Genomic DNA, 17,021 nt, shown 5'->3' on the forward strand with positions numbered 1-17,021 from the left:
TCTGACTGAAGTAGTTTTGAGGTCAGAGTTGGAAAGATAAAGAAGATAGTCCAGAACCAATGGGAGAGGAAATATGATCGGGTCTAGTGAGTGGAGATTACACCAGACTGTAAAGTGAGTCCATTTAAAATGATAGCAATGTTATGTGGAAGGTTTCCTAGAAGCTTTAATGATAGCTGACACAGGTGCAGAGTGTGTGAAACCATCTACTTGGTGGGAGAGAGATACCATGCTGCGAGTGCTAATGAACGTAGATTGAGATGAAGCCCTTGTTCTGTGTCAGCAATGTTGGAAAGATCTGAAGTGTAATGGGCTCCTGTACACCGAGTTGTAGGAAGAGGGGGAACTATAGTTGACAGAGCCATCGAGGTGCTATGAAAATCATGGTGGCCAGCTTTTGGAGAAGTTTGACTAGAGGAACTGGAGGAAAAGCATAAAGAAACCTGCATTGCCAGTCATGGAAGAAGGCATCTGACTCTAGATGATTGGGACTGTAGAGTCTGGAACAGAAGAGTTTGTGGTTGTGAGAAGAAGCAAAAAGGTCTACTTTTGGGGTCCCCATCTGAGAATATTTGACACAAGACAGCTGAGCTAAGTGACTACTCGTGAGGTTGTAGGGAGTCTGCTCAACCTGTCTGCTAAGATGTTTTGCTTCCCTGCTAGATAAAACTGCTTTTAGAAATATAGGGCAGAAGACACAGTTATATCACATTATTAGTAAAAGTACAGTAACACCAATCACTAAGCCACAGCCCTCAGAGACAGTCATGGGAAAAGTCATTTGGCAGCAATCACCATTCTTCAAAGTTATCAAGAAATATTTTTGTTACAGACTGAATTGTTAAATATTTAAATGTCACATAACACATGATTAATTTTCTTGATGGTTACAGGTCTTCTTTAAAATATAAATGTACTATGGTTTTCAAACACCAAATTCATTAGAATATATGCTTTCCTTAATCAAGAAAAACTCCCAACATTGTACTATGAAGAAATCCAGTTATGGCAAAAAAAGGGATTGCAATATTTTAATTATGTTTGTAGGATGCTAACACAGCAAGACAAAGTAGAATACACAAAAGCCAGTAGCTTAGAACAAAAAAGAAGCAAAAGCATTAGAAGAACTAGAACCCACTAGAAGGCCTCAACATTAGAGGAAAAATCTCGGCGGCAAGGTAAAAAAATGCAATGGTTGCAAACCAAAGCAGCTATGAACCCCCCTCCCTCCCACCCTGAAGCACCAGTGCAGCAGCGGTCCTGAGCAACAAAGCCCTTCTTCTTCCCTCAAGCCCCGAAGTGGCAGAGCAGGCGGCAGTCCTGAGCCATGAACTTTCACCCTCCTTCTCCGAGTGCAGACAGTCAGCAGGAGGCACCCTCAAAACAGGCCAGCCCCAGCAAGACCTTTTCTCTGATGCATCACTTCTGATGCAACAGAGGAAAGGCCCTACCAGGGCTGGCCGCAAGCAACCTATTTTGAGGCTGCCTCTTGCTGACTGGCTGTGCTCAGATAAGGAAGGGAAAGAAGGAGGGAGGGAGAGAGTTTGCAGCTCAGGACCACCTCATTATGGCCTTGTCTTCCCTAAGAGCCCCTTTTATCCCTCAGTAGTCCAGACGTCCAAATGATTCTCTTCCCAGCTTCTTGCTTTTACTTTCAAGAAATTTTTATTGAGATTTCACAACGCAGAGCAATAACACAATATTTTGTAGAAAATACACTAAAAGGAAAATAAAAGCTCTGCCAAATAACAACAGAAAGCTTGCAATGGGTTATCCATAAACCTCCTCATCCCATCCTCCACCCACTTCCCAATCATCATCACAGTAACCAAGAATGACCAAAGAAGGCCGTACATACAAAGAAATCCCAAAAGGGCGATAAATCCCAGGGCCAGGATTCTTATGGCCCTAGGGCACCCAACAATCCTCAACTTTCCTTCCAAGAAGATAATCTCACCCCAACAACAGAGAGCAGAGAGATGCTAATGTCCTAATCTAGGAAGATGTCCAGATGACCTACCAGCAATCAGGCAAGGGTGTTCAAAATAAGGCTATGCCCTTTAGGATGTAATGAGTTCAAATACAAATCCCAGAGAAGCAAGAAATGATGTTGGCTAAAGAAGCTCTTTAGAGAGGTCAGAAGCCGACAAAATTGGGTTTATTTGGGCAGGTGGCAGGAGAGGCAAATTTCAACATCCTCTCCTGATCAGAGCATCACATCCAACTTGTTGTTTTTAATACACCTAAAAAAGTTTTTACTGTGTGCTTTTGCTTCCAGTACAATCTTCTTTTCAAGGTCTCTCTTTGCCTTCCTTACTAGCGCCTTGCATCTAGATTCCTTGTGCTGTTTACAGTTGGGACCTTCTTCCACTTTCTGAAGGATTCTCTTTTAGCTCTAATAGCTTCCTTCGCCTCACTTATTAACCATGCCAGCTACTGTTTGGTCTTCCTCCTTTTTTAATACTTAGAATATAACTAGTACTCCCTCCTAGGTGAATTCAGGAGAGTACATTCAGGAGAGCCTCAACTATGCATTGAGGTGAAACAGGAGATAACTCTTCCACCGATGACTATCCATGCATCGAGTCGGTCCATTCTTGACCAATGCTCCAATGTATCCTCAGGTTAGGCTGAGGAAGGCATGGAAGCCTTTAAGGCCTGTGAATACTGTGTCTGCAGCAGTCCTAAAAGCTGTCTGAGCACAGCCCGGATCACCTCCTGGAGAGTTGGTGCCAATATTGAAAGAGATAGTGGCGTTAAAGCAGTCTGCTGTACCTGTTGCAGTGGAATGGGAAACTTCAATGTTGAGGTATGCCTCTGTGAAAACATCATCTGGATGGATGGAGAATGGTCAATGCTTACTTTATATCGATAAAGTTGATGCTTGGGAGAATGCCATGGTATACCTAGAAAGGGAAGAATGTTTGTGCTTCTTAGCTTTCTTATGTTACATTCTGCGATACTCGAGGCATCAATGAAGATGATGTAGAATCCTGGTGCTGCAAGAAGCCCGACTCTCTCGATGTAGTGTTGATGCAATCAGTGCTGATGTCGAGGTCACAGGTGGCTGGGTGTCAGGTTTTAAGTACCCTGCCATGTTTTATATTGATGCTATACACTGAAATCAAACTAAGACTGCAATTTCATCAATAATTTTCTTTTAACCTCAAAATGCCGTCCGGTAGTCTAGCACACACGAGCAAACCTCTTCACTGGTTCATTATTCATTTATTTTGTTGATTTTTATCATTTGTATTTTTAAATTTATCTTTATCTATAATAACTTATTGTATTTTATATATAATTTACTTATCTCCGCTATTCATGTTGCAAGTTAGCATTTCCAAAAATTCTTTCCACCCCTAACTTGCAACATAAAGCTGGTATTAATCTCTTAAAAGTAACTTTAACCCTATATGCTGATAGATGGAAACAGCAGGCCTTTTATTAGACATATTTTCTGAGATTATATTTCTTGAACCCCGGTTCATTTTGTTGGCCAAGACAACATAACCCTTCAGTGCTCTGCCAACACAGATGACCACAATAACCTAACAGCCGCCCTACTTTTTAGATGTACATAGCTGACCTTGGACAAAGGAAATGAACCGGGACACCCTGCATGACAGTTCCAACACAAAGTCATCAAGACTCACCTGAAAGCAAAGATGTTCAATTATTTCTATTATTAAAGCCCAATGAATATGACAATTACTAGCTTAGAAATTTGATGGGCGGTTTATCAAATTTTTATAAAACTTGAAAAATCTTTAAACTTAAATAAAGTTAAAATCTTACCGAAGTCCCTGTTTTCACTTGAGCCAGCAGTTTGTCTCTCATGACTTTCTCATTAAATTTGGCACTTCGCTTTACATATACTCCTCCATGCTTTGACATAAAAAAGACAAATACATTTTATCTTCTAGAAATATTTTTACATACATCATCAATAATCAATGAGAAAAAAACACATATGCAGTTTTAATTAAATACTGTATATCAATAATGGACATGTTAGAAAGAAAATAATGGTCTTCTGCCTCCCTCATCTTTGCCCATTACTCACTGCAAAATGTCACCCTTCCTGTTAGTGTCCGAAAAGCAACTGCCTCAGGCACTGACAGGAAAAGGCTGAAATAAAGAAAAAAAAATTGTTGATGGTCGCTGGCCCCAGTTTCTTTCACCTGCCGCCTGATTTAACCTGATCCCTCTACTCTGTGTTATTTAAACAATAATACAGTAAGTCCCCAGGTTAAGAACGGGTTCCGTTTTTTAAACCGTTCTTAACTCGGATCCTTCTCCATCTCCTTGAGGCCCCTCTTGAATCCCTTTCCATCCATCCATTCCACTGTTCCTTCTCCACCACCACATCCAACATTACTCCCTCTCATCTCTCTCTTCCCCATGAATCTCTAACTCATTCCTCTCCCACCATCATGTCCAATAATTCTCTCTCCCTCCATATGCCCAACAATTCTCCTCTTTCTTCATCTCCCCATGTGCACCATCTCTCTTTCCCTCTCTGACACCCAATTCTCCCTTTCTATTCCTTCCCTCACCTCAGCATCCCTTTCTCTCACGCTCTCCATTTTTCCATCCTAAGGCTCATGCTCCCCTCCATTCTGTGTCCCAAGATCATGCTCCCTCCCTCCTTCCTTCCTTCCATCCATCATTTGTCTGAAGCTTGTGCTCCCTCCCTGCCGAGCCCCAATCCGCTCCTCTCCCTCCCTCCTTCCATTCTGTGCCTCAAGTATGTGCCTTCCTTCGGTGGGTGTTTACCTTATGGCTGGCTCCTTCCTCCTTCCTGCCACAGTTGTTTCTCTGCACAAAGCCACAGCCAGCGACTCCACGGCTGAACCGAAAACCTTCCCTCCGACATTAGGAGCCCTGACATCAGAGTTAAGGCTTTCGGCTCAGCTGCGGGGTGCGCATAGGAGCTGCTGCCCATGGCTTTGTGCAGAGAAAACGACTTCAGCAAGAAGGAGTAGGGAGTTGGCCAGAAGGTAAACACCCAAGGAACGTACTTGAGACACAGAATGTAGGGAGGGAGAGAGAGAGGGACACGTTGGAACTTGAGAGGGAGGGAGAGGAGCACGTTGGGACACCAAAGGCAGAAAAGGACCCCGGTTCGTAAGTACAAGTACAGATGTTCATAAAATGGGGACTGCCTCTAATAATAATAAAAAATTCCTTCTGGTAATCTATTTTCTCATCTTTCCCAAACTGACCCAATACCCCCCTTCCCCAATATTAAAAAATAAATAATAATAATAATATATATCTTGCCACAGTAGTCAAGGACCCCTTTGTTTCCTTCCACCTCATCCAAATAAAAGTCCCTGGTGATGAAAGAACTCCCTTGTGTTTACTGGCACCCACCTCTATCTCTTCACCCAGGCCCCTTAGAACCCCCTAGTTTAAATGAGGCAGGAGAAATCTGTTGCCCTTGAGAGGACATATTTTGTTCCTATCTGAGCAAGAGAATAGGGATTTTGAGGAGAGTGTGGCATAGTGGTTAGAGCTACAGCCTCAGCACCCTGAACCTGCGCTGCTCCTTGTGACCCTGGGCAAGTCACCTACTGCCCCAGGTTCATTAGATAGATTGTGAGCTTGCTGGGACAGATAGGGAAAAATGCTTGAGTACTTGATTGTAAACCACTTGATATACCTTGTCCAAGCAGTATATCAAATCCCCATTCCCTTTTGATGCATGGGAGTGGGAAGTTATATTGCGTTTGGAGCACCTTTTACAGGGAGATGGGACTCTGCAGAATTTCAAGGACTTACAAAATAAAGTGGTACTTAGATAGTGTAAAAGGTTCGCAAATTTTAAACCCTTTAATATATTGTAAACCGCCAAGAAGTTTGATTTGGCAGTATAACAAATTTTTAATAAACTTGGAAACTATACGGGCCACCTTAAGAACTTTTTTCATACCAAAGGTGGAGGAAAATATTATAGTTTCCAGATTGTATAAAGTATTAGGTAATTTAATGCCCCATAAAGATCTGCACCACTATTTAGGGGAATGAATTACAAATTGCCCTGGACAATTGGGATCCATATTAATATACTACTATTAATTATTTCTATAGTGCTAACAGGTGTATGCAGCATTGTACAGAGTCACGAAGGAGAAAGTCCCTGCTCGAAGGAGCTTACAATTTAAGGAATATCCTTATGCTAACCCAGTGTCCAAGGTTGAAGGACTGTTATTATTGGAAACCTTGCCAGTTCCCAATCAAGTAGTGGCAATTGATAAAAATTCACTAGCAAATGACCTAGTTAAAATCATCCCTGAAGTAACATAGAAAATGATAGCAGATAAAGATCTGAATGATCCATCCAGTATGCCCTGTAACTACATGCATTACAATTTTATGATTAAATTGTCTATTTTCTTTTGTTTCTTCTGGGCCACAGACCTTACAAGTCCACGCGGTACTGTCCTAATGTTTCAGCTACTGGAATTGCTGTTGAAGCTCACTCCAGCCTCTCCAAACCATCTTCTTTGTGGGATTCAGACCATGAAAGTTTGCCCATTCATATTCTAGTTGTGTTTATCCCATGCTTTTTTGAATTGTCAGTTTTCCACTCCACCACCTCTCTTGGGAAGGCAATCCAGGCATCCACTACCCTCTCCATGAAAAAGAATTTCCAAACATTACTCCTAAGTCTACCATCCCTCAACCCAAAATTATGTCATCTAGTTTTACCAATTCCCCTTCTCTGGAAAAGATTTGGTCCCATATTAAAAGCTTTCAATATTTAAATGTCTATATCATATCACCCTATCCCTCCTCTCCTTCAGAGTATACATGCTGAGATCCTCTAGTCTCTTCTTTTGGTCCATACCTCCTACCATATTTGTCACTTTCCTCTGGACCACTTCAGATACAGATACAGCCTCCATAACTGAACACAATATCCAAGTGAGGCCTCACCAATGACCAGTACAGAAGCATCGACACCTCCTTTCTTCTTCTGGTTACGCCTCTCTCTAAACAGCCTATCCAAATGGCCCATCCAGTCTGCCCAACCACAGCATCTATTATCTCCTCCTCTACCTAAGAGATCTCACGTGCCTGTCACATGCTTTCTTTAATTCAGACAATGTCTTTGTCTCCACCACCTCTACCAGGAGTCTATTCTACACATCTACCACTCTTTCTGCAAAAAAGTATTTACTTATATTACTCCTGAGCTTATCAACTCTTAACTTCATCCCATGCCCTCTCACTTTGGTGTTTCCTTTCAATTGAAAGAGACTGGCCTCATGCCTATATATACCACATAGGTATTTAAAAATCTCTATTAAAGCTCCCCTCTCCTGCCTTTCTTCCAAAGTGTATATATTGAGATCTATGAGTCTGTCCCCTTACACCTTATGACATATACCACCAACCATTTTAGTAGTTTTCCTCTGGACTAACTCTATCCTTTTTATATCTTTTTGAAGTTGCAGTCTCCAGAATTATACACAATATCCTAAATGAGGTCTCACCAGAGTTTTATACAGGGGCATCAATGCCTCCTTTTTCCTACTGGCCATTCTTCTCCCTATGCACTAACTTTCGCTGTCACCTTTTCAACCTATTTGGTCACCTTAAGACCATCACATACTATCACTTCCAAGTCCCGCTCCTCTTTCATGCACAAAAGTTCTTCACCTCCTAAACTCTACTGTTCCCTCAGGTTTTTGCAGCCCAATCGAGGCCAACAGCGTGCCAGATTTTAAGGGTAAATGGGATGCCCATGTGGGATCCCTAAGAGGGTGGAGTTAAGGATGGGTCATTAGGAGCGGGATCTCCAGGAGAGCAGACTTAGGGGGGTGGCTCTGTGGAGTAGGCAGACTTGATGGGCTATGGCCCTTATCTGCCATCATTTTTCTATGTTTCTATGTTTTCTAAATGCATGACCTTGCATTTCTTAGCATGAAATCTTAGCTGCCAGATGTCAAACCATTCTTCAAGTTTCACTAGGTCCTTCCTCATGTTATCCACACCATCAGGGGTGTTTACTCTTTTGCAGATTTTGGTATGATCTGCAAATTTGCTAATCGTATCAGACAGCTCTTCAGCAATATCGCTTACAAAAATTATAAAAAGAAGAGGCCTAAGAACCAAACCTTGAGGTACATCACTGGCAATTTAAAAATAGATTGATTTGGCTCAGAAGAGAAGGAAATATCAAAAGCACAGATGTGTTGGGAGGAGACTTCATAATATAAAACTTAACTGGGTCAGCAGAAACTGAGCAAGCAGCTCTGCAAGGGAAGACCTTGTCCAGCAGCAGCAGCAAAAGATATATTTAGGGAGGTCTTTGCCTTTATCTAAAATGCCAAGTTAAAAGAAACTGCCAAAAGGGAAATGGAATCCCTCACCTCTGCCACTACTCAGAAGCTTCCAGACCTCAGGACTTTTATATTATTCTCTCTTTTATTAAGCGGGTCTTCCAAAATAAAATACTGATATCAGATAAAAATCTTATGATCTGTCTAACTACTAATCTCTACTAGTCTTTCTTTGACCTTAAGAGATTCTCTGTGTTTGTCCTATGATACAGTCTCGTCTTTACTACCTTCACTGGAAGGTCATTCCATGCAACCACCACCCTTCCTATAAAGAAGAATTTCCTTAGATTACACTTGAATCAATCTCCTTTGACTTTCATCATGTGCCTTCTTGTTCCAGAGCTTCCTTGAAAAGGGCCCATCTCCTGTACATTTATGCCATGGAGGTAGCCTAATGGTCAGTGCAGCGGATTGTGATCCTGGGGAACTGAGTTCAATTCTCACTGCCACTCCTTGTGACCCTGGGCAAATCACTTAAATCTATATTGCCCTAGGTACAAAAACTTAGATTGTGAGCCTACTAGGGACAGTAACCCGTTCTGTCCTTTCGCCTAGAATTTTGATAGGCATGTAATCAAATTTTTAATAAACTATGAAGGGATATAAATCCAAATAAATAAATAAAAAAAAGTACCTGTATATAATATGTACAGTGTTGTGTACATCCAGTTCAAGGAAAAAAAAAAAAGAAATGATCAACAATAGTAGGTCTGAATTTAGAGCATAATCAAAAGTAAGTTGAATTACCTGAGAAAAATACCAGCCATATAAGGGAAGAAACTTCAGTCCATCTTTCAGAACATAACGCACATGTCCAATAGCATTTTGACGCATTGCTAACATATCGGCAATGATCCAGTCAACTGTAAACATAAAAAACAGCCTATACAGTAACAGAGCAAATAAAATATCAATCACAATAATATCTAAAGAAAAAAAAATGCCACTTAAAAATTTATTCCACCAATTATATAATGCAATGTATTTACAGCTGAGTCAAAATGCTCAACTGAAAATTATTTGAAAATCCATCTAACCCAGGGAACAAGTGAATACACAATGCTTATACTTTCTCAGGAAGCTAAGTGGGTTAATTTGTTGCCATCTGAAATCTGAATTGGTTGGAAGAAAGGCAATATCCTTTGGGGACAAGGTTAATGTTGGAAATTTTGTCCTGGACTTCTTTTGTTGTATTGCTAATTAGAATGTTGGAAGTTGCTCTCTCCTTTTTTTTTCTTCTTCTTATTGCTATAGATTTGGATAGAAGTAATTTCTTATTATGTTTAGGCTTTGTATCGAAGTATATTTGGTTTTGGATATCATCCATCTTAGGATCTGATTGCATTTTGTATACTATTAAGATGACAAAAATAAATTTCTTAAAATGCATATAAGATGATGAAGCCAATACTAAAGGTCAAATCCCAGCTGGCAGCCTTATAGGAAAGCTACCAATCTACATATCTTTTATGAGTAGCCCCTTGAGAACATAAAACCAAAAAATGAAGGGTTATGCACAGACTGACCTGATAAAGTGAAAAAGAATTGGTCAACCAGATAACTTGGTGCTAAGTCATGTAAAACTCTTAACTTCTGCCCAAAAGCCTCCTAGAAGTGGAGGCCACAGAAGGAGTGGCCAAGACAGGGACTTGATCATCAGTTCTCTTCTTTAAGAGGTCTTCCACTTTCTCCATCTTGTCCCCCGAAAAACTGTCTCCTTGGCAAAAAATGTCTGCTAACTTTTCCTGAACTGCTGCTTCATATCTGAGACATGCAGCCATGAGAGTCAATGCATACCAATAACTGTGAAAGAAAGTCTGGAAGCCATGTCAAACATTTCAAAACTGGCCCAAGAATTATGCTTCTGTTAATCCTTCTTCTACTTAGTGGCTATCTTGCAAAGTTATACAGCCAGCTCTGATAGGAGAGCATTCTCAAACTCAAGTGCACTGCCCAGCTAGATTTTCAAATAAATGCTCATATACAGCAGGTAAGACTGGATGTGGGAAATGAGCATAAAGCCCTGAAAAACATTCCTCTTAAAAGATTTCATAGTGTGAGCAGCCCTGCCTGGGGGAACCAAGTCATGGGTCCTCAAACCCCTGGCGAGTGGATTCAGCCACTAAATAATGATGTGGAAGATGCAACTTTTCAAATTTGGGAACCTTCTGGACTCTATATGTAGAGCCTGCTTTCTCTAGAACAACTTATGCAGAGAAAGTGAGGTCTCTCAACTCTTCATCTGTGCATTCTTAAAGGATGGGTACTGTCACAGCTTCCATAGGAAGGGGAGTCATAGTCAAGGATGTCCAACATCTTGGCCATGGGCTTGTCCTCGACTTCCAACCTAAATGGAAAGGCTTCTGCCATTTCCCTTGAAAAGATGATAAGAGATCTTTTGGGGGAGACTGCCTTCTTTTTTGTGGAAGGGAGGGATCTGAAGTAGAGAGTTGCGCGGGGACAGAAATCCCACCTGTCCCCACCCGTCCCCGCCAAAGTCCCAACCGTCCCCAGCCCTCCCTCCGACGTCAGCGCTGACATCGTGGAAGACTTCCGATCGGCTGTGTGCTGCGGCAGGGCAGGTAGGGAGAAGACGAGCCTCGCGAGTACATCCAACCCCGCAGGAATCCCGCGACCCTAGGGGGCGTCCCCACGGGATCCCCGCGACAATAGGGAGCATCCCCACGGGATCCCCATCGTCCCGTGCAGCTCTCTAATCTGAAGGTAGGCCAAGGGCTCTCCTCCAAGAAGTCTTTTGGTCCCTTCATCAGATCCCCAGAAGTGGTCCAACTCAGAAAAATGTTGCTCATGGGGAGTCTGAGTCTGCACCTGCTGACTTGCTGGACTCAAAGTCAGGTTCTGTGTGAGAAGTCACTCCCCTAATGAGCTAGAAAGGAGCACTGCATCAATTGGCTCTGGCTCCAATGCCTGGCAAGGCACCTGCATCGACAAACAGCTGACAGGCAGAGGGTGGGTCTCCAGGATGGGCTGGGGTGGCACTATAGTCAGTGCTCTCAATGCCTCTGCACTACACCAAGCTGAGCCAGGTTGAACCCCAGCTCCCCCTTTAACATGACCTGGCTTCTCTGGCCAGTATCCTAAATCTCCTAGCACCATGCTTTGAAGAGTACCAATGCTGATGTTTTTTTCACTTTCACTCAATGCTCAGCATGGAGGTCCTTCAGTGCCAAGGACAATGCAGAATGCTCACAAATCCTCAGTGATGGGCCATAAAATGCTTCACCCGAGTGGGCACTACCAACATCTGAAGATGAAACCTCCTCAATGTGTCTCCAGAGTCCAATGCAGCTCCAGAAGCCATAGGGACTGATGCCTTCGATGCCAATATCAATGGACTGGACTTCAGCATGTTATTATGCAGAGCCTCTTGTCTTTTCTATGTTCTCTTCTGCCCAGATAAGTTAAGCACTTGGGCCAATCATAGACATGGTTCTAGTAGTCTATGCACTGCTTGGACTCACTGAAAGGTTTCTGGGACATGACGGGGAAGATAGCTGCAGCAATTAAATAGTTCAATTGTCAAATATAGTTGTTTTTTTGGTTTTGGTTTTGAAAATCAAAACCCGCCTGGGAGCTCAAACCTAAGGAGGCTGTAAGCTATGGAAAAAGATAAAATTCAAAAAGGGTCAATAAAGTTAAAGAAATAAAGGAACAAGGAGGAAAATCCCCAAGAAAAAGAAATGGTCCTTTGCTACTCACAAAAGACAACAGGAAGGCAAGAATAAATCTGAGGAGAAACAGCCATACAACTGAGAAGATGACAAGTTTACTGCTCTCAAGAATGAAGGCACACATGTATATACTGTTGGACCTGCCAAAGGCTTCTGGAAACCAGTTCTCTGGGCAATGTCCGCACTTGGGCTCCATAGACTATATCACCCACATGTGAGAAAATAAGGTTCCGTTTGTCCTTGGTGAACAGGAGTACCCCCTAAAGGTTCTTTACTCACTGTCCCTAGCAAGTGTCCCGAGAGGTCTTTCTACCACAAGCAATGCTGCCTGATCAAAACTGAGACCCACACCTCATACCAGGCTCCTCCTTAGGGATCATTCCACAGATCTTTATCCTAACAACAAACAGGGCACTGGAGCTCAACCAGGGGGCCCACAGACTGTATTTTGTGACCAAGAGAATGAGGCCACCAGAGAAATCCTGTTGCATCAGTCCAAGTTGAACCGTCTGTTGAGGCAGAGAATATTGGCAAGACCTAGAGTTTAACCACTCCTTGTACTAGTGAAATCTTGGTGTTCTCCATCTCCATTTGCTGATGTTTCAACTGGTATAGCAGAATGAAAAAGAAGCAACGTTTTTTAAACAGACTTTCAGAGAATGTAGATAACCACTATTTAAGATCTTTGTTTTCATCAACGGACTTGAGCTTATGACACTAGCATAAGACAACTGTAGATAACTCATACAAACAAAACTCTCATATTATAACACAAAGGAGCCCTTCTACAAAGCCATGCAAAAATGTGGCCTTCATTTTCCATTTATGCAATAATGGCCATACAATAATCTTCCCATTAGCGTGTGGCTATTAGTGCGTGAGCCTTTACTACACTTATTTTATAATCAGTTAGTGCACAGTGATGTAGCTGCGCTGATTAGCACTGGGCACCCCGTATTCTCTGCCCCCCAAAATGCCCTCAGCGCTAAAAACTAAAAACTTTTAGCACGTAGGAAGCATGTACAAACGCCAAAACTACTGCAGGATGCCTAGGTGCACCCCCAAAGTACACATGAAAGTCTATCTCATCTAATATATAATAGCATGTAAAATATGACAGATAAAGACAAAAAAATAAATCATTTTACCCAAGCAAATAGCATTACACGCATTTGTTTTAACAAACAATACAGAAATTTTACTGCTTATCTCTGAGTTAAAAATGGTAACAAATAAAAATACAATGTACAAACCTGTGGACTGATGATTTGACAAATATATAATATTTTCTTTGTTTTTTGGCAAATCTCCATAAATTATTATCTAAAACAAAATAAGCAAGCGTTAATTTTCAATTTAAAACAATCTTCATTAATTTTGAATAGGTCATAAATGAAAAAATGTGGCTACTGAACACTGCAATACTGTAATCATAAATAACAAGACATACTTAATTTCCTTTGATGAAAGATCTTACTGTATATCTTATTTTTTTTCCTCATATTAAGGAGACCTTTTACCAAAGTTTAGCATGAACTAGGGGTCCGATTTTGTATAGGACGCTGATATTGACAGCCATCGATCGCCATGTCAATCACGCATCAGCGTCCTATTCAGAATCATGTTTACACTCCAGGACAGATGCCTTAAATGTAGGCCAGAATTTTGCAGGCCTACTTTTAAGGCGTCTGCCTCGCGTCTATGGAGATGTGTACAGACGTTTAAGCTTGCCCAAGGCCACTTCCGGGTGAAAACATGCCCCGCCTTGGGTGTGCTTAAATACGGAGAAATTTCTCCATAGACACGCTATAGAGGCCTACGATGTAGGTGTCCTGCCTCCGACACTTTGTTTTTTTAAAACACGTGCTTCCCGATTGGCTGCCAGATGGCGGTAGGACGCCTACCGCTGCCTGCAATTGGGAGGCGCGTTTCAAGAATCAGGCCCTAAATACGCTGCGCACACAATAACGTCCATTAGCGCATGCTAAGTTTTTGTAAAAGGGCCTCTTAAATGTTAAATTAGTTTCATAAAAAGAATGGCAGACATTTTACTTTAAGAGCAAATGCACCACTTATTTCACTTAAAATATAGTTTTCTACACAGCAAAATCCAGAAAACTGTAATATATATAACATATGTCCTGTTAAATGCCTGCACCTTCTGAACGATAACATCTACCCCCCTTTTACTAAGCCGTGGTAGAGGTTTCTACTGTGGCCTGGAGCGCAAAATGCTCCAACGCTTATAGAATTCCTATGAGCTTCAGAAAATTTAGCGCCCTGGACTGCGGTAGAAGCCTCTACCACAGCTTAGTAAAAGAGGGCCTTAAAGATTATAGTAGTAATTTTTCTACAAGATTTTTTATTTTATAATCTCAAAATGCTGAAATAAAAAGGTCACATTGCAGATATCACCTTTATATTAGAATACACTAACTGGCAAATTCTATAAAGGGCGCATCTATTAACAGCGCCTATCTAGATAGGTACTTTAATAGATTGAATAACAAGCTTAATCAGCGCTATTAAAAAGGGGTAATTGAAAAATAGGCACCTTTAAGTAGACCGCGATTCTGTAAAAAGCCACCTAGAAAATAAGCCCTCTAAGAAAAAACAAGTTCCTAGAAAGATAGGCGTGGTTTCTAGTTAGATAGCCTTTTACAGAATCGCTCCTAGTAGGCGTAGCTAGGCGCCTTTATTGACGCCTATATCTTAAGCGCGCCAAAAGCTGGCCTATGTTTTAGACAGCTCCAGATAGGCGCCGTATAAACCTTATGTTCAATGAGGTTCTTTCTAACAGTGTGCTCATATTTATAGATAGTCTAGGGCAGTGGTTCCCAAACCTGTCCTGGGGGACCCCCAGCCAGTCAGGTTTTCAAGATATCCCTAATGAATATGCATACCTGTCACTTCCATTATATTCAAATCTCTCTCATGCATATTCAGCAGAGACCATCTATAATGTCAAAATGCACAGTGCTGCGTATGCCTTTCAGCACTATATAAGTGATAAGTAGTACCGTGGACAGTAATTTGTCATTTGCATCTGCCCTCTGCTGTTTCCTTTGTGCAGAGCGAAAATCATTTTTACACAAAGAGATGTCTATGCTTTCCTAAGGCATCATTCCACATGGCAGAGAGCACTGACTGCTTTGGCTCAGTGGTTAAGTCTGCTTGCTCCACCTTCCCCAGGTGGTGGGTTCAAATCCACAGGAAACTAAGATATGGTCAGAAATTGTATTTTTTAACTGAAATGTTTCAGTTTACTGTTGTGAACTGTCCAGAACTGTTGGTGGCGGCGGTATAAAAGCAAATAAATTATTATTATTATTATCATCCCAGTATAGATCCTAGGCTACCAAAAGCAGTCTTTTTTTCAGTGTCAATTTAGCACACAGGTGCATACTGATGATGTTAGGATGATGTCAAGGTTGTGCACCAAAAATGTCTGTCTACTTCCTCTGATCAAGAGCAAATGTGAGTATTGTATCTGTTATTATTTTCCTGAGAGTTGGGAATTAAGAAACACAGAGAAGCCAACTTTTCAAAACTATTGGGGGTTCTGAACCCAATGAAAATTTGTTCTCCTTTTATACAGCCAAGGAGTATAGAGTATGACGGCAGAAGAGGGCCAGCGGCCCAACAAGTCTGCCCACTCAAGAACCCTCCCTCCCTGGAGTGCCCATCTTTTATGCATAACTCTGTAGCGCCCCCACCTGTTTGTCCCATCGATTTTTGAAGTCGAGCACGCTACTAGGCTTGACTACTTGGCGTGGAAGTTTATTCCATCGATCAATAACTTGTTCGGTGAATAAGTATTTCCTGGTGTCACCATGAAATCTTCCCCCCTTAAGTTTTAGCGGATGCCCTCTTGTTGCCGTGGGACCCGTAAGAAAAAATATTTCTTCTTCCACTTCAATGCGACCCGTGATGTATTTAAATGTTTCTATCATGTCCCCTCTTTCTCTGCGCTCCTCGAGAGAATATAAGCACAGTCTGGTCATAAGGGATGTCTTTAAGTTCCGAGACCATCCTAGTGGCCATTCTCTAGATCGACTCCATTCTCTTCACATCCTTTTGATAATGTGGCCTCCAAAACTGGACACAGTACTCCAGGTGAGGTCTCAACATGGATCTATATAATGGCAGTATGACCTCAGGCTTTCGGCTGATAAAGCTCCTTCTGATGCAACCCAGCATCTGTCTTGCCTTTGCTGAAGCTTTCTCCACCTGATTAGCAGCTTTCATATCTTCCCGGATGAGAAATCCCAAGTCCCTTTCTGCAGTGGTTCTTGCTAAGTTTTCACCATTTAAGGTGTATGACCAATATTAGGTGTGCTCTAGCACCCACATAGTTGGCTCCTATAATGAAACATATTCATCTCATCTCATTTGATTTGGTGTTTTCATGGAAGTTTGAGAAGAGGGCAGATTTTAAGCCACAGCTTCTACTGAAATTATTTCTGATTTTACTGGCAGTAGAAACAGCACCCGAGTACTTGGGAATCATAATTTGGGAAAACTCAAGATTAATGTGTGACTTTCCCATTAACAGTTTTCAGATGAAGTAGTTGTATCTGTATTGAAAGGGGAAAAAAAATCCCATCATAATTATGGGCCAAATGTGTGTGAGGAACAAGAGATGGTGGGCCAACAGCAGTCATGTATGTAGCCATGTATGATCAAAGTGTGGAAGCAGGGCTGCACAGGACAGAGGTGGTGCCTAGGATACAAGAGAAGAGTTGGATATTACACTACTTACAAACAAACCTACAGCATATAATCCCTGACCATTTATGAGTGCTGTCCAGGCTGAAGGTGACAGGGTGATGAACTCAGTTGTTTGCTCTCACTATGCTCCAAAAGTACTTGTTTTATTAAAGGAAAAATGTGGATTAGGGGGGAGACAACTTTTGCCTGTGCCTTGATGGTTCCCAGGGTCTCCATTGCCAATATGCATCCTTACAGAAATGAT

General features: G+C 41.7%; 1 protein-coding gene across 1 annotated transcript in view; it reads right to left on the reverse strand.

The window, feature by feature from the left end:
• Positions 1-17,021, reverse strand: part of AGPAT5 (1-acylglycerol-3-phosphate O-acyltransferase 5) — a 177,903-nt gene that overhangs the window by 138,390 nt on the left and 22,492 nt on the right. The window contains exons 2-4 of the mRNA XM_033937963.1: positions 13,300-13,369; positions 9,102-9,217; positions 3,799-3,888 (exon numbers count right to left, since the gene is read on the reverse strand). Of these exons, the coding sequence (XP_033793854.1) occupies positions 3,799-3,888; positions 9,102-9,217; positions 13,300-13,369 (276 nt within the window). The remainder of the gene's footprint in view (positions 1-3,798; positions 3,889-9,101; positions 9,218-13,299; positions 13,370-17,021) is intronic.

This window comes from Geotrypetes seraphini, chromosome 3 (genome assembly GCF_902459505.1).
Source record: "Geotrypetes seraphini chromosome 3, aGeoSer1.1, whole genome shotgun sequence".
Lineage (NCBI taxonomy): Eukaryota > Metazoa > Chordata > Amphibia > Gymnophiona > Dermophiidae > Geotrypetes > Geotrypetes seraphini.